Genomic DNA, 21,320 nt, shown 5'->3' with positions numbered 1-21,320 from the left:
TCCTCTGGGTCTTCTGGAACTTGAGAAGATTCCTGGATTTTTTTTCAACATATTTGTAAATGAATTGGAGAAGCAATGAAGATTTTATATCAAATTCTTAAAATCTAAGGATTTGAACCCAAAAAGTCAGCAGAATGAAAATATCATGTAATCTGTTGGATGTGTTGAGATGTCAACACTACAATACAAATATATTCCAGGTTTGTTTGAAATAACATTAACACCTTTTTGAAAAACTGATCTGTATACAAAACCTAAATTCCCAACGTCCCTAATTTCCAGAATCACTGGAACATACATTCTAGATATTCCATAAATGTAGGCTGTGTGGAGATGTCCATTTTGTGATCTTACTATATACCAAGTTTAGTTAGGATTTTTTGAGGGATGAATCTAAATGTAAAACTCTAAAGAGAAATGTTGACAATGATGCCATCAGCAGTCACAACAAAGCCTTGCTACTTTCCTACACCTCCACAATAACTTAAAGCAACCCCTGGGCCTCATTGGTCACCGAGTTCTGATATGTATACTGATAGATGATGTTTTGTTTTTAAAATAAGATTCAACACTTCATGTTGTAGTACTTTAACTCAGCATGCCAATTGGCTTATATCACGACCCTGGTCATCTTGATTATTGAGAATAAGTTGTTTCAATATTTAACCATTTGACCTCTGTGATCTAGAAAGTAGGTAAAGGTCATTCATTGTTTAGGTGAACTAAAAATGTTCCATATCTCTTCATTTATATGGTATGATTGATCTTGAAATGTACATTGTAAGAAACACTTGGTTTGTCAAACCAAGTGTTTCTTACAATGTACATTTCAAGATCGTTGCGGTTTGATGTTGTTTTCACTTTCTTTCAGCAAAGGACTCGATCAAAGAAGCATTGTGTCCTTTTATACCATGAGACTGTCAATTATCACCAAAACGAGATAATTCAAAACAAGGTTTTTATTGTTTTATACCAAAAGCATATTAAACATCAATGTATACCGGATTTCATCATTAATACAATATTATAAACATTCATGTAAAAGGAAAATCACACTACGGATCTACAATTCTATATGTCATACTGTAGTTATACTGCCATCTCATATTTGTTTCTGGCAAAAATACTCTAAATCAAATTTATTATTGCCAACCTATGTATCAGTTTTGAATGCAATCCTTCCAGTACCTCAGTAAAAGAAAAAGTAATAACAAACTTCACCCGGCTAAATCCAAGATGACTGCTTATATTTTTATTTCCTAATCAGACTTCAAATTGAATAGGCACAACTAGTACTTGGGATCAGGGGGAGGGGGGCATATATGTCAGGTTTGAGAAATATCCTTAAAGTAATTCTGAAGAAATTGTGGATAACAAATTTCAACTGTCAAAATCCAAGATGGCTGCCGATCAGCCATTTTTTAGTCTTAAAATTTCAGACACAGCTAGGGAACAAGAGAAACCTCCTACACATCAAGTTTGTGACACATCTTTCCTTCACTTCTGAAGAAAAAAGAGATAACAAACTTTAACTGTCAATTCCAAGATAGCTGCAGTCGGCCATTTTGTTTTCAGACTAATAACTGAAAGGGTACTGCTAGGGTCCAATTAGGGAACCTACACATCAAGTTTCAGAAATATCTTTCCAGTTCTTCTGAAGGAGTAGTGATAACAAAATTCTTTTTCTGAGCCTTTTGTTTTGTTATCCCGATCAGTCTCGGAACTGAATGGGCACAACTATACATAGGGGCCAAGGGGAACCTACATGTGAAATTATGAGAAATATCCTTCTGGTACTTCTCAAGAAATAGTAATAACAATGATTGACAGACATAAGGCGGTTTGAATAGTTCACCATCTGATTAGCTAATTAAGATCTCGCATCATCTTTTTTTCAAAACCTGAAGTTACTATTAAATGCAAAAGTCCAGTTTCCAGTTTCTTAGCATCCCAGATTTCCAGTGTCAATGGATCATAATCTAGGCATATACTAAGTTTGCTTAAAGTTGGACTTGTTCTTTTTGATCAAGGATCTACATGTAAAAACATCTGACTTTCACAAGTATTTGTCACAGGCGAGACAAAAAGGAAACAAAAAAACTACTACGTATACATATAAACCTTTACCATGTGTATTGTACAGACACAAGGTATACTACAAACACTGTTAATACAGGACTGATAGACCTTTTCTCCTAATGTAAACAAGATCAACAAGTGTATTGTACAGACACAAGGTATACTACAAACACTGTTAATACAGGACTGATAGACCTTTTCTCCTAATGTAAACAAGATCAACAAGTGTATTGTACAGACACAAGGTATACTACAAACACTGTTAATACAGGACTGATAGACCTTTTCTCCCAATGTAAACAAGATCAACAAGTGTATTGTACAGACACAAGGTATACTACAAACACTGTTAATACAGGACTGATAGACCTTTTCTCCTAATGTAAACAAGATCAACAAGTGTATTGTACAGACACAAGGTATACTACAAACACTGTTAATACAGGACTGATAGACCTTTTCTCCTAATGTAAACAAGATCAACAACAAGCTGTCCGAGTATAAACAGTACAGTGAAACATTATGTTAATAATTACAAGCAGTAAAAGCATTTCTAGTAATACATATGGGGGAATGTTTCAACTTGTTTCATATACATCAGTTAATTGTTAATCGTGCAAATAATTCTGTATAAAAATTGATGAAAAGACCAGCTAACTTCAAGTTTGTACATATAAACGTTGACATTCCCTCATTTTCCAGTTGAAACCAACAGTTTACAATGATTGAGAAATGTTAGAAAATGGCATTAAATTTGAAATGTACAGAGTATGCAAAGGGCAAATAACTCCAGTTATACTCCAACTCAAGCAGGACATATTGGATGTGCTTCACACATATACTATGTACAAAATATCAGATAACCACTTACTCCCAAAAGGAAGGAAAAACACAGTTGGTGTTGTAGTTTATGAACCTAGATCCTTTATCTAAATGGCTAGCTGTTCTAATTTATGATTGATATATTGCTGAAATAATGTTCTTCTAGAACCTGCCAGTTATGTAGGCAGATTTGTTCCCCTGGTTACAAAATGAAAGCTGATGCATCATGTCCAAGGTGATAGGTGGTAAGTTATATTTGTGGAGTTCTGAATGGATCCAAATATACATGTACAAAGGGCAATAACTTTATAAACAGACATCCAACTCTATCTTGTAGTTAACAGCAATAGCTATTGTCGGTCTTCTTATAAGCATATATATATATGCTTCTTGTCATTGATTACCTGTTTTATTTATCAACCATGGCGGCCATATTTGATGACTCGTTAAATACTTAACCGTGGCCGATGAGTGATTAAATGTAGCGATTAATTAGCGAGTCATTTAAATTTTTTCGTAATTAAATTTTAATGACTCGCTAACCATGGTTTAACAATGTCATAAGCTTAACAATAGTTTTGAACCACTGGGCCCTGATCTAACATCAATCGAATAAAAACTGATTTATCTATCTGGACAATATATCATTTGATGGACGGACCATTAAACACTATGTCCAGCAAGTACGGGTCTTTATATATAATAATTCTAAGTTATTCATTCGATGAGAATGAGTCAAACAATTAAGTCATACACAGATTGGTGTACCTCAGTAGAGATATTTGTTTTAGACTTCAGGGATTGGTGTAGTCATTGAACAGGTTGTATATGTTGTCCAACACTAATTACAATAGGAATTTATTGTGTCTAATTTATAATAGGACTGACAGTATGATACATGAATAAACCCTATCAAGATGAGCAGGCAGTTCACAAGTACAAAAAAATTTACCCACAAATAAATGGCATCCTGATACACTCATATATTATTCACGCAAAAATATATAGAATATTTGATAAATAGAAAATATTCTCACAAAGTTAAAGCAAAAAATTCAGATTATAATAAATAAATTATTGCTTGATAAATATTGACCTAGTTTCAATCAGTTTCAAATACATCTTTTTTTTTTTTAAATCATGCCCCCAAAAATATTTCAGCCAAAGCAGGCCTTGGAAGTTTTGTTTGGGGCTGGTTCCCATGGCCAGTGGTAATTATGCAGGTAATTGTAAAACCTTTCTTTTATAACACATTCCTCCTCAAAATGACTTCCAAAATAGACAACAATAAAGTACACGATACAGCATTGACACCTATTAAAATGATTTACAAATTGTTTGAATCGAGATGACACTTATAACAATGTCAGTATATATTACATGGATGTATATTTCATATAATTACCTTTCTGGAAAGTAGAGGATAATTTTAATAAAAGGTGTTTTAATTCTTTCTTTAACATTTATTGAGCACTCAGTATTTCAAAAACCATCAATACATATTGTAATCATAATATATATACGTATGCGTCACAAAATAGTGCATGATTTTTTTCTTTAAAGATAATTTCATCGCAAAACAACACCGATACTACTAGCAACAATTTTATGCAAAAATACAAATCTATATATATACTGATAAGCTTCCTGAAGCTTGCACTGAAATCAAAATCAAAACACAGGGATTCAAAGCGTTCAACAAACACACCAAATACAGAGCAAGCAACATGTTTGTTCAACCTGCAGGTACTTTAACAATTAATTACATGGTTAATTTTGGAAGTCCATAGTTTGGGAAAATCACTTGGCCTTGTTCATTTATAGGATCACTCACTGATCAGCTGAAGAAGATTTGAGTGATTTGGTCAAATATACTGAGGTATATAATGATTCTGTTCTAGCCTAAGAAATATACACAGAATGATGTCATCAGAACAGGAGATCAACATATTAAGTTGTAAAAAAAAAAAAAATGTTAAATCATGTGATCTTTCGTGGAATGATGTTCCAAATAAATGAAATATAAAAGATAGCCTTCTTATTAGGGATAGCTGTGCTACCATGAATGCATTTTTTTTAATCTTATAGTAAAACTGAAGCATGCATATACTGTACAGTATACTGACACGTGTTTGGATATTCAATGATAACGTCTCCATGGACTATATATAATGTATTCTGTTTCTGATAAAACCTACTTTTTACTACACTAATGTCAAATTACAGAATTGTTTGAAGGATATATTTCACGAGTGTGGCTAATATTCTTATATTTATCACGAGTGCCTAGCACGGTTGAAAAAATATGTCAATATTAACCACACTCGTGAAATATATTTGGTATTACTGAGAATACTGTAAAACATTCTGTTTATTACATTTATAGCGAAATATACAGTTGCAGCTCGGTCTCTCCCAGAACGCATTGCAGTCCCCTTTCAACGACTCACAAATGTACGCCAAATCGTGACGTCTGTATATATATATATATTCTATCCTGCATTATGACGTCATATAACATGCAGAGAGCTATATATGCAAATCCTAATTTTCCCCATTTTCGTTTTTAAGCAGTGTTCTGATTGGTCAAATCAATAAAAGTGATATTTTTCACTATTCACTAGTGAAAACATCACTTTTATAGAAAGAATAATTTTCGATATTTTACTGGTGAAAATGTAATAAAAACTTATCTTTCACTACCCTCTATTATCTGGTAAAATGGTGCCTGGCTTTCATGATCAGCACATCATTTCTTCTAATGGCCTTATAATTACCCTTCAATCTACAATTATGATAAAATCATTCTTTATCTACAATCATGTTACTAAAAACAGAATCACTTAATATGGAAAACTGTCAATACAGATACAGTCATGGATTTCACGATTCTGAAGCTGGATTTCAATTGACAAATAGTTAAACACAGTTTGTAAACAAAAGGCTCTAAGGAGTTTCTAGAAACTAGACTTTAAAACTGATTGTTCCTGCTGTCACAGATATAAATATCAATATCTGAAAATAAAGTTCAATAGACTAGTGAATTATTTTGAAGAAATGGGGACACTCTGGATGGGGTAATAATGTCTGTTTTATGCAATGCCTACATGGTATGCTCTATGCATATTTTCATATGATAAGGTTTAACAAGTTGCAAAAAATGAAGAAAAAGTAAAAATAAAAAAATAATAAAAAATCAAATTTGAGATTCTCACATTCAATTACCTGTACACAATTTTTTTTTCTCTATGTAACACTAGTACTAAGTACGACATTTATTTATGTCTCAAATTCGTAACTTTATTCAAAGTTCAATATACATGTATTGTGCTTCACTGCATTACGATGGGTGATATTGGGCAAATTTCATTTTAACAAGGAAATCCTGATGGTAATATAACGCTGCATAGCAGCCCTAATAAATATTTGGATAAAAGAAACTACAGTTTTAATGGGATTAAAGTACATTTCTGGTTGATATTTTTTCAAAACCCTTGATCAGGTTGTCTTTCCCATATATCATATAATGATAAAATATCACCTGTGCCAAAACAAGTGAAAATTAATCTTTATGGAAAATGACCTACAACACATGCATTCATAAAATATCGGGCCTTAAATTTCTTTCAATTTTTTATCCAATTTGATAATTTGCCATATAAACACCTTAGCTTTAGGCAATTAGTTTCTCAAAATACATGCTATATAAATCACGACGTAAATAAATACACACAGTATATAGATATATTTGATAAATTAGAAAAATGGAACCAATTCTAATTTATTTCACTGTGTCTTTCAGTTTTAGCATATATGATCACAACTGCATGATTGAATTTGTCAACATTAATGAACAAAGAACACTTCCTGAAATTTCATTTGTCAAGTTGAATTTAAATAAAATTTTGCATTTTAAAAACAAAGTCATCCCAGTTTTTCTAAACTGTCTCAGACATTAAAAGCAAGCTTTTTTCTATCCGACTGACATTTTTCTTCATTATACAGACTGAAAATTAATGATGCTGTGCAGGTATTTAGGAAACATCCAATTTGCCAATGCAACCCTTATAATCAAACAGCTACTTCTACATCGTGCAAATAAAAAAGGCCCAAGGACAGTTATAAAATTATATGAAAGCCAATACATTGTCAAAATTCAATAAAACTTGCTTAATCTGACACTTGAGTTTCCAAACATCTTGTCTGCTCAACCATAAAACTGTTGTTTTTTTCCAATTGTGAAATAACACCAGTGATACTTCACCAAAATGTTGAGGCCAATATAGGAGGTCAGATCACACAAGTTTTACTGTAAAGGAATCTATAGTGGTAGTGAAGCAGATGGGCTCACAGATTCCTCTTGCAGTAAGTCCCTGGATTTCCTTTTTCTTCCCCTACGATTGACCTTGGAACTGGTGAAATCCAAACTGATTTTGCACGGACTTTGTTCGATGGTTTCAACATCTTGATTGACACTGGTACCATTTGTCACATCCTCCTCCTTGGACTCTGAGATTTCCCGTTCCTCCATCGGCTGATGAGCAGTTGTGTCATCTTCTTGTGACCCTGAATTACCTTCATTGTTAACCAATTTTTCAGTGTCTACAGATTTGTCTCTATTTGTATAGATGTTTTCCTCACCAACATTTGCATAGTCACATAGAGAATTGTTTGTTCCCGTTGCATAATTCAGAGCTGAATCTCCTTCCTCATCCATAGCCTGTTCCATCTGAATTACATATTCTTCAGAAGGATCAGCCCTTGGGATCTCCCTCGGTTTGCGTTTGCGACCCCTGCGTACCTTTATCTTAATACCTGTAGTATCTCCCTCTCCTTGTAATTCAGTAGAATGATCTTTCAACACTGTGTAATTTGTCTTCTCCTTTTCTCCATTCATATCTAGTTCCTCTGTTGTCTCCCCGTTGATATCCGGCGCCGACTTGGACAGGTCCTCTGCTTCAGTAATGATGTAATCCGTGGATGTTTTATGACCAGTTATCTGTGAGGCAGACTTGGACAGATCTTCTGGATAACTATTAGTTGATGAAGCAGGCTCATTAGACATGTTGATTAAATAATGAGCCCCATCATCAGGAATGGATTCCTCTGCGGAGATAGAGTTTTCTGGGATATCTGTGTTGTGCAAAGAGGACATCTGCTGTGGAAACACAACAGTAAGTTTCCCGGCTTCACTTTCAGTTTGATTCAAGTTTAAACGTTTGTACCCAGACGGCGATCCATATCCTGATGGAGATCCATACCCAGATGGAGAAGTGGATCCTTCTCCCCAAACTGGCTCGGTTTTTGGAGCTGTAATATCCAGTAGCTGCTCAAAGCACTCAGACTTCCTCTTCAGTAGGGCTTTCTTTGCTTCAAATTCACGTACCTTCCTCTGCAATTCTGCCATAGAAAATTAAATGTCAGGAGATGTTATACAATGTATAGAATTACAACTGAACCAAGAAGCACAATGGGCCTTTATCACTCACCTGCTTATGATGCAAGTAGATCTAGGTCATTTATGCAGATATTTAGCTGATTAACACATTATTCAAATATGAGAAATCGTTTCAATATTTTAACACATTTGACTATAAATATGACCTTGAATATAGGTCAAGGTCATTAATTTGAATGAACTTGGTAATCCTATACCCCAGCATGCTACAGGCCCTATATCAGGTCTCTAGGCCTCTTTATTATTGACAAGAAGTCGCCTAAAGATTTTAGCATATTTGACCCATGTGACCTTAAATGTAGGTCAAGGTCTTTCATTTGAACAAACTTGCATTGGTAGCCCTTCATACCAGCATGCTACAGACCCAATGTAACCTCTCTGGGCCTCTTGGTTATTATGAAGTCAATTATAGACTGTGACTATAAATATAGGTCAAGGTCATTCATTGAACAACATTCACCCCAGTGTGTTCATGGCCAATATAAAAGCTGTAGTTCTTTTGGTTAATGAGAGAAGTTGTTAAATGGAAAAGTTGACACCAGACAGATGACAGACATGCATCACAGCATAAGCTCACTTGCCTTTAGGGAGGGTGAGCCAACAAAAGCTATCATACCATATGATAATAAATTATAATAACACTGTAACTATTAAAAACACTGATCATTAGCAAATCCAGAACTACATACTAGGTTTTCCTGAATGTTATTGACAAGCCTTCATTACTTTTACAGCTAATCTTTTAAACTCTATGCATCAAAGTAAGTATTATTAGCAATGTACCTGATACCAATCATGGTTTACGATTATCTTTTACAACCTGATAATGAAAATTTTGAACCATAGCTGGATATTTAAATTGGAAACTTTTTTTCCAAATCCAAATTGAAAAGTACATTAACTTATTTGTACAATACATACAGACTAAAGAACTCTGTTAAATTCAAACAACATTACGACGCCTATACATCTCTTAATATTCCTTATAGTATCAATATCTATTGATGCTTAACCTTATAGTCTCAATCTATTAATTCTTAACCTTATAGTCTCAACCTCTAATAATCTTATAGTCCAATCTCCATTAATTATAAAATCATTTTCTTACGAGCCCTGAAACTGGTTACATCCCTCCCCGCGTGTAACAGTTTACTTATAAAGTTTGGGGAGGGCTTTGAATATTTGTGAACCACTTTTGCTTACTATTTCTAAAATTTGTGATTTTGCGGGGGGAAAAAAAGAAGAAAAAAAAAGAAGTTTTTTTGGGGACAGGGGCTTACTTGCGGATAAGTACTTTTCACTGGCTAAGTAAAATTAACTATAACCTGATAAAAACACTCTGGACCTTTACAACATTGTTGAGTATCACTTGGTAAATATTTTTACAAAATATCAATGTTACTTTAGTGAATGTCTGCAATACCTTCCATCTCGCGGTCAAGTTTCTGTCTCTGTCGCTCCATGTCTGTTTGGTGGGCTTCCAGCTTGTACTTCAGTTTCTGCATTAAGCCTAGCTGCTTTACAATCACAGAGATTTTCCTGGAATCTGACAAAGTAGAGTCTGTCACTTACAATGATCTCCTCAAATTCTCAATCATGATTTTGTTCCGTGAAATATCCTTCATCAAAATGATAAAATCATTTTTTATCTTTTCATTAAAATACATGTTTTTCATGGACTTATCTTTAGGTGAAAAGATTTTAAAGATCAATGGTAGTATATGTATATGAGACTGGTAATGACGACGTTTCCCAATATCTACCTGATAGAGGCACCTGACGTTTGATCATTCCATTCTTCAGCACATCTAGAGATGCCTTGATTTCCCTGAAGAATTCATCAACAAGACCGAGCTCCACGATCCCTTTCCAAAGGAGACGGTCTTCACAATCTGTAACACCAACATCTAACGGTATAGAGCACAGAATGTGCTTGTGACACATAAAGTGAAATATATATCAGTCATGGAAATATCTGGAAGCTTATATTTAACATTGACACAAAAATAATGAATTTCTGACACCAATATCCATGATTTCCATCTGAACATTGGGAGTAGGCTTCAGCAATTTCAGAAGTTAATGCATATTTCTCAGAAATCTGGAGGGTCAAAACAGACTCGAGTCAAATCTGATTTTTGGGGATCAGAGTCAAAAATGTGCTCTCATGGGTCTACTGGATGTCCTAATATAAACTATGATGTAAATTTATCTTAAATTACTCAATAACATTATTTATATGGTATTTGACAGAATGACACTATAGCTGTGGTAGAATTTACTGTAGGTGGCAGAATTTACTATGTAGGTTATCCTTTTGATTAATAATCAACATTCTAGGAGCTGCCCAAAGGCCCTGTATCGCTAACTTTAACACATCAATTCATGTTTGTGAACACAAATTTTAAAGCAATTAAATAAACAATAATGATAACAATAACAGTACCCACTTTTTGGGTCTTTAGTAAAGATATTTACTTCACAACCTCACTCACAGATATTCCAAACCTACAACTGATTGATTCTGATGACAGCCTATGAGACACTTTAGAAATGTGTGACACTAACCCTCCTCCGTGATATCTTCGCCTCCCTCGTCTGGTGGCACCATGGGGACTGCCGGGGTAATGTGGGTGGGATAAATGTGTGGTATTATATTCTTGGCTCCCCGGGAGGTGGGACTTGACCGCACATATGAGTTGGTCTTGTTGACCGACATATTCTGGGCCTGAAGCATCTGAAGCTGAAGCTGATTAACATCAGGTTTCACATCTTCCTCAATATCCCCATTTGACCACTGGTCATCTGTCTGGACCTTTTCTATCTTCATTATATTATTTGCTGATAGTGTCGTGAACATTCCCAGTGGCCTATTTAGACCGGACTTGGTCTCCGGTGGCAATAGGCTGTCGGCTGCTGGTCCTGACCTAGCCCCGGGTGCCCTGGCAATACAACGTCCTGTACACATGCTCTCGTGGTTACTGAACTTCAGGATACCAGAATCGATGTATTTCCTGTCCAACAAATAAGTATTTTATTATCAAATTCAGACACTTTAAGATATTTCATTATGTGGTAAACTTAATAATTGTTGTCATAGTCATACTTTAAAATCAGCTAACATATACCAGTCGGATTTAGATTATAACATTCCAATTTACTGATTCATTAAATTTCAATTGACCTGCTGGTGGGTTTTAACCCAATAGCAATAAATCATTAAACCTTAAACAGAACTGTATAATTAAGACATAGCTCATTCCATTACCCTTACTATGTATGTAAAATTCAAATCAAAACTTGCATTCGAAAATTAAGCTTAATATAATATCCCCAGTAAAGATCTTGTCCAATATGTACAATGTTGACTAAATTATGGTCTATTTGGTTTCACTTAAATACTGCACACACTCGCTAAAGATACCAATAATTAGCCACATTTGTGAAATGTGTATTTTGGTTTTACTGATGGCACTATAAAATATCCTGTTTATCTAAAACAAATCAAGTTTTTAAATGAAGGCTATTTATGAACACTTGTGGACCTCCTAAAACTGTCCAGTTCCTCACCTCAACTGAAAACCATTGAGTCGCACGGCATTCTTCCAGTCTTTTAGTCTTGCCTTTTCTCCCATAACTGAGAAACGCTTGGGGGTGACAAACATGCCATTGATCTCGATGCATTCTCGATGAATACCTGGACAGAAGAACCTATCCCTGTGCAGGTTTCCAACAAGGTTTCCGCATGTCACAGTCAGAATATTGTCATCGGGTAATGGCTACAAAAAACAGAATACTTTAAATTTCTTTACTTTTTCTTCGTTTTATCAGTTATTGGATCTGAGAAAATAAGTATGAATCCAAATTCGAAATATTCATCCATGTGTTTTTGCTGTCCAATAAAAAAATTAAATGGAATTTATACATACATGTATATATATGCAATTAGTTGCATATCTTTTAAAAATGAAATTAATTACACCCCATTATCTGTCTAAAAATTCAATTAAAATTAACTTTTTTCTGTTCCTCAACATGTGTATGTGGTAAGCACAAAAACAGGTTGGTACAAATATAGATGCAGGAAGCCAAAACCTGTAGTAAATATTCTGCTTTAATCCATAACCTTACTTCCAGTTTGACAGCATCTTGGTATTTTATGAGACATTTTTCAAAAAAAAATATCATCAGAATATACTGTACCTTTAAGACTTCCCTCATCCTCATTGAAACAGTTATAGATATTTCCTAGCCCTGAAAATAGAAAGTTTACATTATTACTATGGTACATGGGTACTAGCTATACCATATTAAAATTTTCTTGGATAAAATTACATATTTATCCACAAATAATCATAAGCCCCAATGTTCTTTTTTGCATCAATTTATAAATAATAAGCTCAAAGTTATTCACATTTTAATTTCAATACTAATTAATTATAAATTGTACACTAGGGAGGTGAGGGTGGAGTGGGGGTGGAGGGCATGTTATTGGAGGATAAATATTGTGGTATATAATATATTGTGTTTAATATTGAATATTTTCAATGTAATATAATGAAGCAGGAACTAGCTATATATAGGGAGCCCTTATAATTATATAATACATCATTCTATAAAACTGTAAGCTTACTTCATCATAAAGTTTAACATATACAATTTGCAGAATAATTAAAATTGACAAATTCCATATTTTACAACTCAGGTACCAATTTATTACTTCACATAAGTCAAGGCATGAAAAAAAGATGTCAACTTGTTATTTAAAAGTAAATGTATTGATCAACATGTAAACAGTTGACTTTTTAACATAATAATATTAATATCGATTTTGAATCACAATACAAAATATATCTATTAACTCTGCTATCCAGTAACTCAAAAGAAAAGAATCCCTGTTAAATTCATATAAACAAAGGGCCAAAGGTCCTGAGAAACGTCAGGGTCAGAGATCATAAAATTAGAAATTTAAAATTGGATTTTATAGCCAGACAGCTACATTTGTATTAGATGAAATGTCTTAATCTGGTTATTCCTAACCGTATTTGACCTAATAAGGGTGCAGGGCACAGGTAATTAACATTGGGGGCGCCCTTAAGCTTATTAAGATTAGTTATTCTGAAGTTTTATGAAACAGACTATACCTTATAGCAGAATACCCAAGGCTGTGGAAACGGTAAAATATTCAGTCATAAAAATATTCCAGATGAAGATATCTATTCATTATCATATATATTAAGCTTAAACATTATACATCACTTGAATATTCCTGTAAACTTGTAAACTATGCCAGCTGATCTTTAGAACAGAGAATGTGTGTTCCACCATTTATGTTCAAATGGAACTCTTTTGTGTTATATTTATAATTATAGACACAGGTGATTTCCCAGATCATATCAGACATCGTTTTCTTTGACCTAATAATTGATTTACAGTGTCTTTTACTAGCTTTCTGTTCTGAACAAAAGTTATTTATCAACAAGAATGAAGTCTTTTACTTTATCTTCAAATAAAGATGGTAAGTTATGATTTGTATCACGTGTGTTTAGTTTCAGGTGCTCTTTGCACCGACATGTCATCTGTAGGAATAGACAAAATGTGGCGAAAAATTGTGTTCCAGTTACTTTATTTGCTGAAGAAAATTGAACATAAAGTAGCAAAAGATTTCACATGAATTATTACTTTTGAACACTATTTTGACACTCGGTCAAAGATTTATTTCCTTGAAAAAAGGTAGGGGCGCCCTCATTAGGTAAAATACGCTATTAAAAAAAACATGTGTAACATATTTATCTGCGGAAAACTTTCTCACAGCTGAGTATAGTTTTTTCCCTGACCTATTTCTTTAATGTTTTTGGAAGATTATTGATTTACTTCTTAATGAGTAAAGCTGCTTCTAAACTCAAAATCAACCGAAGGACAAATCGGTCTATTAACAGTTACATGTACAAATAGAGATATAATCCAAGAATCCAAGATGTACACAGCCTAAGTTTATAAGATGTTAAGTAGGCATAGCAAACATCTATTTTATGACCCCTACTACATGAAAACACACAAATTAATATTTAACCCCCCCCCCCCCCCCCATGAAGAAAACTGCGGTCGCGCAGTCGGTCACGCTGTCCGACGAGACATATATTATAGTCCTACAGTACATCAGCCATGGATCATAATCGTTTTCAAATAAACATATAATAATCTTTTTTTTATTAAATCTTCATGAAAAAACGGCAATGTAGCTTGTTACAACTTGCCTTCAATTCCTGTTGATATTTCTTGCATATTCTAGCGACATACAAATAAATATGAAACTGTGAACGGTCGCTGGTTTAGTTACATTAGACATAACCGCCATTTTGGCCGATAAGTGTTGATCACGTGATTAGTCACGTGACAGCTGAAGTTTTCCCATGGAATGTTTGGCTGGAAGGCTATTTATAGAATTGTAAACCATTTGACTACGTAAACAAGACAAGGTTGGTTTTAGGCTTATATGAAACGTTTCTGCATATTAACTCAAGATAAACATATGAGTATCGATAGATACATGCACTCTGTGGAAGCATGTAAATTCCCACGACGATCAAACTGAATTTTCTTTACTTTCGTTTTCAAGGCATGATTGCGACAGAACTACGTAATCCTACGCCAACAAAATTGCATATACTGATGAGGAATGATTGTATTTATAATCTAAAATAGTCTAGAAAACCAAAAATTCATATTTCATTTTAAATAATTGCAGTAAACACCAGAACCATCAGTTAAATCGTGTCAATAATTGCTGTTTAACTAGCAACTATATCAGGCTGCGGATGTATATCATTTGTATTAACAGAAAAGAGAACTTGTTAGCCGGAAACAAAAGTGTGACTAACAAAATTTACCCACCACGACTATAACGGCAGGTGCCAAGGGCATCCTTATGTTAAAAATAAGGTGAAATGATGGATACATGTGGTATGTTGCATGATGTTGTAGAAAAAAAAGCTTTTCAGATTTTAATGGTTAAGACCATAAAATAAAAAGTCATTTTGAGGCAACAAGCAACTCTTAGGGTTTGTTGACCCCTGGAATGTGTTTTCCCTGTTCTTTCACATAAAAACAAATATGGTATCACTTAAACAACAAAGCAAAAAACTACATTGTCATTGTAAATTAGTGGAAAGGTATTTTACGTTGGTTTGTTTACATTTTTTGTTTACATATGTATATATTTCATCATATCATAATTATATACAATTTTTTCAAATTGCTCTCGATAAATCGTGAATTTTAATACATTAATACAAAAAGATATAATTTCCAACAAATAATACACAAATGTTAATTGTAATACTATTATTATGGACACATAGAAACAGCATATGCCTGCACCCATCCTATTCAATTTAAATTGATCATACTATTAATCATACTTATTTATTTTCATGATTTTAAATTAATGTAACATGTTATGGATCTAAATTTGGGATGTTTTTTTCACATGCAAAAAAAATTATATAAAAATGAATGTAGATCTAGAATCTAGATCTACATAATTATTAAAAAGAGAAAGTTTAAGAAAATGCTAAAAACGTCGTCTATTTTGATCTAGTAAATTAAGCCAGTCAGTTAAAAAAACTTTACATTAATTGAAGTCTATAAAGCATTTATATATTTAGCCACGCCCACCTACCCTTCACAATAACCCCGTTACTCTCTTAGCCAGAGGCGGAAGACAATTTTACCCAACGTCAATAGGCCTATAGGCCAAGTGGAGTAGTGCTACTTATCAACGTAATGTTTGTGCAAAAATTACCTGAATTACATACATACATATATAAAAATAACTAGAGTTCATACAACGTTTCGTTAGAATAAGACAACAAAAAGACGTACAAAATAACGTTTGTGCATTTTTAGACATGCATGTCTTTTTATGGGAGGTCCCAGTTTTTACTAGGCCGCTGTGAAGCACAAGGCCTAACGCAGCAAATTCAATAACTTCCTGGTTGTTACGTTTACCTTTCTGAAGACGTTTTTTGTTCGTATGGTTCAAGACATTATCCTTTGACGTTTATATGTACAAAACGTTATATTTAGTCGCTATATTCAAGATGGACGTCCAAATTTATTCCAGGAGTACGGCCTGCTTTGTGACGTCATGTAACGTTTCGCAGTACACACGTAAATAAAACGACAATCACGTGACTATACGACGTGAAGTCGCGAGACGACAAACGGCGGAAAGCGGAAGTAGGATGTCAGAACATAAACAAACGTCAACGTTGGTCTACTGAATAGATTGTTTGATTGTTTGGAAACGTTTTAACTGTGCTTGGGCACAGCGACTGCTTTTACTGTTGACTGCATTTAAAGATGTAGATATTGCTTTGAAATCAATCGACGGAACCGGGAACGTACTGAAAAAGGGGGAAAAGGACGTTCTCACTATAGGGAGTCACCGAGTGGCACCGAATAATTCCGGACCGGTACTCTATCTGTCTATATATAACTTATAAGCATACATTGTACATTGACTAAGGCATGTAAACAGCAGTTATAGGTCTAATACATCACAAACACCTGGGAATTTCTTACAGTACGTGCGTATTTGGATATATCCTTGTATGTTTATCACATTTCAGACGATTTTGGTCGGGAGCTAGATTTATATTCGTAACAATGACGCCCTAGCTAGCTATCGGCTCTATATAATCGGTTCGTAATCAGGTTTGGGGAAAAACAAAACGCCAGTTGGGGTGTGATTTTTTTACTTAAAATAACCCAAATCGGGTAAATCAGTAAATTTGGAAATATATTATTTAATAGCGATTATGACAAGGAAATAATATTTTACTAAAATACAAAAGTATGTTCGCCTGAAAAGTGTTGTCAAACTAAAAACTTTGTTACTCTACCGGAAATATTGCATAAACTTACATCTAACGTGTACATTTGTATGATATTTCATAACTAAATAAATGCTACCTCCTCGAATATGAGGAAACGGTCCATTTGTCATTTGACATGTTGATTTTAATTTGGCTACATTGAAATGAACATTTAAACAACTTGATATATATAATATTTATTATAAGAACATGGTGAGGGTACATGTACTGTACTAGGAATTAAAAGACTACACCTAAAACATACCATTGGTTGTACTTTAAGAATTTGTAAATCCAGACTTAATATACTACTATACCTGTTAAAAGCTGCAGGTGTCATTCTGGATGCTAATTATAAGAGGTTAAGAAGTGCACCATTACAAATTTGTTATGATGAGAATATTTTGCTATGATTGTTAATTTAGGTTAATCTTAACTGATCAATACAAACTTGGAAAATAGTTTTCTTTTTTTAGAGAACCAATTTGAAAAAACTATTTTTTTGCTTACCGGGGCAAATTCCAGGGGAGCTACAATATTGCTATATATCCCAAGCGTCCTTCACCATGACACATGACCTACTTTGGAAAACTAGTTTTGATTTTCAACCTACTCGACAAGCTAAGCTACCTGGTATGTTGTCTTCTGACAACTCATGTTGGCCCATGATGATATGCGGTAAGAAGAAATGATCTCAACACTAATATGGTTCCATGAAAATAATTTGTTGTTGTTGTAGGTGTTGAGAAGGAAGTTGTGGCGAGGAGGTAACTGAGGTAGACTTCGGAACTGTACATACAAGACAAAAAATGCCAGGAGAGTCAACATTGAGTCCACCAGCACCCCTCGACCTCGGGCGCATGGAGGAGGAAGCAAAGGCTTCAGCAACCAAAAGAATTGCTAGCATACTACAGGTATAATTAGTGTTCCGATTAATCGTTTTTACCAAAAAACTGATCTATATGTAGGGCTTTTTTTTAATTTCCTTGTGCTGTTTTTCTTCTGATAATAAATAATGTTGCTTTTATTTGTCTATAAATGATGTTAATCGATCAGTTAGGTAGCCGTCGTCTACTACAAGGTGTTTCGGTCCACAGCAGAATGCCCCTGACTGGTCAATTTGGTGATAAACTCAGTAAACAAAACAACCACTGGTTGCTTAGATCAGTGAGGTAGCCACAAGCTACTACAAAGTTATTCAGTAGAATGCCCCATTAGTAGTCATGTTATTGATACTCATAAAACAAACAAACAGCAGTATGCCATTGTTTGAATATAAATAAGGTTTATTTTCTACTGACCATTGTAGTTGAAAACTTTGTGGTGAATTAAGTTCCTCACAATTTGATAGAAAAAACATATTACTGAGTCCACTTCAATAACAGTTTGGTGATAAAGTTTATGACACTAGTAAAACAATGTAAGGTTTCTTTTAAATTTCATTTATTCAACCTGAGAGTCATTATCTTGAAAACAGGATACCGTATATTTTTCACACAAATAACATAGTTACCATGACTTCAAGCTTTGTATAACCTGACTTAGCTGGAACACTCGGTGATTTTTCAGAGACCAGAACAACTAGAGCGGGTGGACCAGTACAAGAGAAGAATGACTCGCAAAAAGGTAATTTTAGTATTGAAGAAGGTGATCGTATCATGTTGGTGGAAACTTGAAGGTCTGCCTGGTGGCTGACAGTCAAACCATTGCTAAAGGTAAATGTAGGTGTAACACTGCCCTATAGGGCCTAAGCATCGTAGCTGTTGTCAATAATTATGACTAATAAGAAGCAATTATATTGGAATCTGTCTTTTTCAAACAACATTTTTCTTCTAAATATTTCCCTTTATGCTTCCTCACTTTTTCCTATTAGTTGAGAATGTATATTACAATATAGTACAAGGGCCTTTAGAGTCAGATGACCATTAAGGCCCATGGGCCTCTTGTTTCTATTCGTTGAGTGTTTGCTCCTGTGCAGAATGCTATGGGTTTGGTCCTGTTGCCATGACTTTCCACAGCCATTCAAAATTACCCTGTCTAACACTCAAAACTGAAAATGATGCATTCAGAAAAATATCTGGCCAATTCCAGTGTTAGTAAAAACAGGAAATGACTTAAGCTGACTCCATACATGTAGAAATCTGTCCAAAACAATATCAAACGAAAAAGGGACATAATTTATATAAACCTCTATATAAAGGCCACCTGCCTCCTTACTTAATTGGCCTTTATAGACAGGTTTGACAGTATATGTCTATAAATTGTAGGCATCAGTGGATACAATGCTTAAGTCTGCCGTGCAGTCTCAGCTGGATGGAGTCAGGACTGGTCTGAACCAGTTACAAAGTGCTCTTCAGGATGTTTACGAAATCAAACAGAGGTATGTATAATTTGTAGTAAATGTACTGGTCTGGAAGAAAATAGTTTGGTGGGAATTCAACAGGATTCCTTGTTATAGAGGTTCCGTTTACATAGAAATATTATACATCACTGAAACTTAACTTACGTGACCACTGAAAAAAATGGGCACCTGATAACTTCAAATGAGTTGATGCTTTGAGAATTTTTGGGATAGAAATAGCTAGTCATTCTTAATGTTAGACAGATGGTCTCCGAATAAAGATTGTATAATGGCAAAAACTCGAGAGAAGTTGAGGATTATCGCATATATATAAAGCAAATTTAATTATGTACTACGTATAAAGAATGGGATTTAGTTCAAAACCAGGTTGATACAGTAACTGATAGAAAAAATTACAGGCTAGATTGACTACATATAAATTGTGTTATCATTAAGGTAAAATGACAGCATTTTGAAAAAAAAAAATGAAATACCATTTGAATTTCAAAATCTCTTTTCAGTTTGGATGTAGTAGAAGAGACATACAAGTCTATTCAGCCTTTGAAAGATAAATTGAGTTCTGTAAACAAAGAAAACAACAGCTTTTGTCAGGTAAATATCAATAAGTTCAATGTGATCTATTAAGAATTTTTTTTCTGAAATTAGGAAATTATAATTATCAATATTTAATAATCTATTCTATGTTTGAAGATTCTCTCGATCTCTTCCAAATTTAGCATTTTTCAACTTTTATGAACGTTATAATGTTATTTTTATTTTTAGGACTTATAAGTGTACTTATTTTACGGTATTTTAGAATTAGCACACTTTGCGCCCAAGTTATTGCGTTAATTCAAGTGCAGTGCTACAATATCTCCAACTTGTTATTCTGCATACACGACAAAAGTAAAGATATTTATATAGTACAAACTGATGTAGTATGCAAGGCTCAGTATTACAATATGGTCTGTTTCAATAAAGTAACTATGATACAGCTCCGTGACAGTCTTACCTGTACATGGTACAATGTTTAGTATACCTGGAAAGTTACAGTTAAGTCTACATCCCCTCGGAGTGCTAATTATGTTACTGACACTTTAAGTAATCTAAATTATGTGATCTGACAAATATTCTACTACTGTTATGTGTTCTTTCAGCTGGGGTCTGCTATGGAAAATCTGAAACATATTTTTACTGTACCTGAAAGTGTCAGGAAGACAGCTGAGTTCATCAGTGAGAGTAAACTTCTCCAGGCACACAAGCAGTAAGTGAATTCTCCATATATAGACAATCGGTAGTTTACTGATAGTTCTGATTTATCTCTATATATAGACAATCGGTATGTTTACTAGGTAGTTCTGATTTATCTCCATATATAGACAATCGGTAAGTTAACTGGGTATGTTAGTATGTTGGGGTATATATATTATATGTCTGTGTATATCTGGTTGGTATGTTGGGGTTATATATTATATGTCTGTGTATATCTGGTGAGTATGTTGGGGTATATATATATTATATGTCTGTGTATATTTGGTTAGTATGTCGGGGTATATATATTATATGTCTGTGTATATCTGGTTGGTATGTTGGGTTATATATATTATATGTCTGTGTATATCTGGTTGGCATGTTGGGGTATATATATTATATGTCTGTGTATATCTGGTTGGTATGTTGGGTTATATATATTATATGTCTGTGTATATCTGGTTAGTATGTTGGGGTATATATTATATGT

General features: G+C 33.9%; 2 protein-coding genes across 5 annotated transcripts in view; one reads left to right on the top strand and one right to left on the bottom strand.

Annotated features, from left to right (window-relative positions):
* Positions 1 to 944: 944 nt before the first annotated feature.
* LOC117317110 lies at positions 945 to 16,535 on the bottom strand. Its single transcript, XM_033871909.1, has 7 exons — positions 16,370 to 16,535; positions 12,563 to 12,613; positions 11,930 to 12,138; positions 10,928 to 11,373; positions 10,123 to 10,251; positions 9,783 to 9,905; positions 945 to 8,301 (listed from the first exon to the last, which is right to left on the bottom strand). Exons 2-7 carry the CDS (start codon positions 12,584 to 12,586, stop codon positions 7,223 to 7,225), a joined length of 2,010 nt encoding a protein of 669 aa, XP_033727800.1. The 5' UTR covers positions 12,587 to 12,613; positions 16,370 to 16,535; the 3' UTR covers positions 945 to 7,222.
* A 46-nt stretch (positions 16,536 to 16,581) lies between these two features.
* LOC117316804 (exocyst complex component 3-like) overlaps positions 16,582 to 21,320 on the top strand; it is a 34,551-nt gene continuing 29,812 nt past the window's right edge. For 2 of the 4 annotated variants that reach the window (XR_004530004.1, XM_033871579.1), the window contains exons 1-6: positions 16,582 to 16,836; positions 17,978 to 18,152; positions 18,808 to 18,864; positions 19,506 to 19,618; positions 20,101 to 20,191; positions 20,737 to 20,843. Coding sequence is in view for 1 of the 4 variants with exons in the window: in XM_033871579.1 (XP_033727470.1) it covers positions 18,048 to 18,152; positions 18,808 to 18,864; positions 19,506 to 19,618; positions 20,101 to 20,191; positions 20,737 to 20,843 (473 nt within the window). In the remaining 3 variants the exon portion in view is untranslated. The other 2 variants (XR_004530005.1, XR_004530006.1) reach the window with 2 other exon arrangements.

This window comes from Pecten maximus, chromosome 18, assembly GCF_902652985.1.
Source record: "Pecten maximus chromosome 18, xPecMax1.1, whole genome shotgun sequence".
In the NCBI taxonomy this organism is placed as follows: Eukaryota; Metazoa; Mollusca; class Bivalvia; order Pectinida; family Pectinidae; genus Pecten; species Pecten maximus.
This window is presented reverse-complemented; position numbering and strand designations above follow the sequence as displayed.

What these genes read in the sequence shown, in the direction of transcription:
- LOC117317110 (XM_033871909.1), bottom strand. Translation starts at nt 12,586, where the DNA reads ATGAGGATGAGGGAAGTCTTAAAG. An exon ending in GGATGAGGGAAGTCTTAAAG is followed by an intron (nt 12,139 to 12,562) that starts GTACAGTATATT and finishes TGTTTTTTGTAG; the next exon opens with CCATTACCCGATGACAATAT. An exon ending in ACTTGACCGCGAGATGGAAG is followed by an intron (nt 8,302 to 9,782) that starts GTATTGCAGACA and finishes TTTCTATGGCAG; the next exon opens with AATTGCAGAGGAAGGTACGT.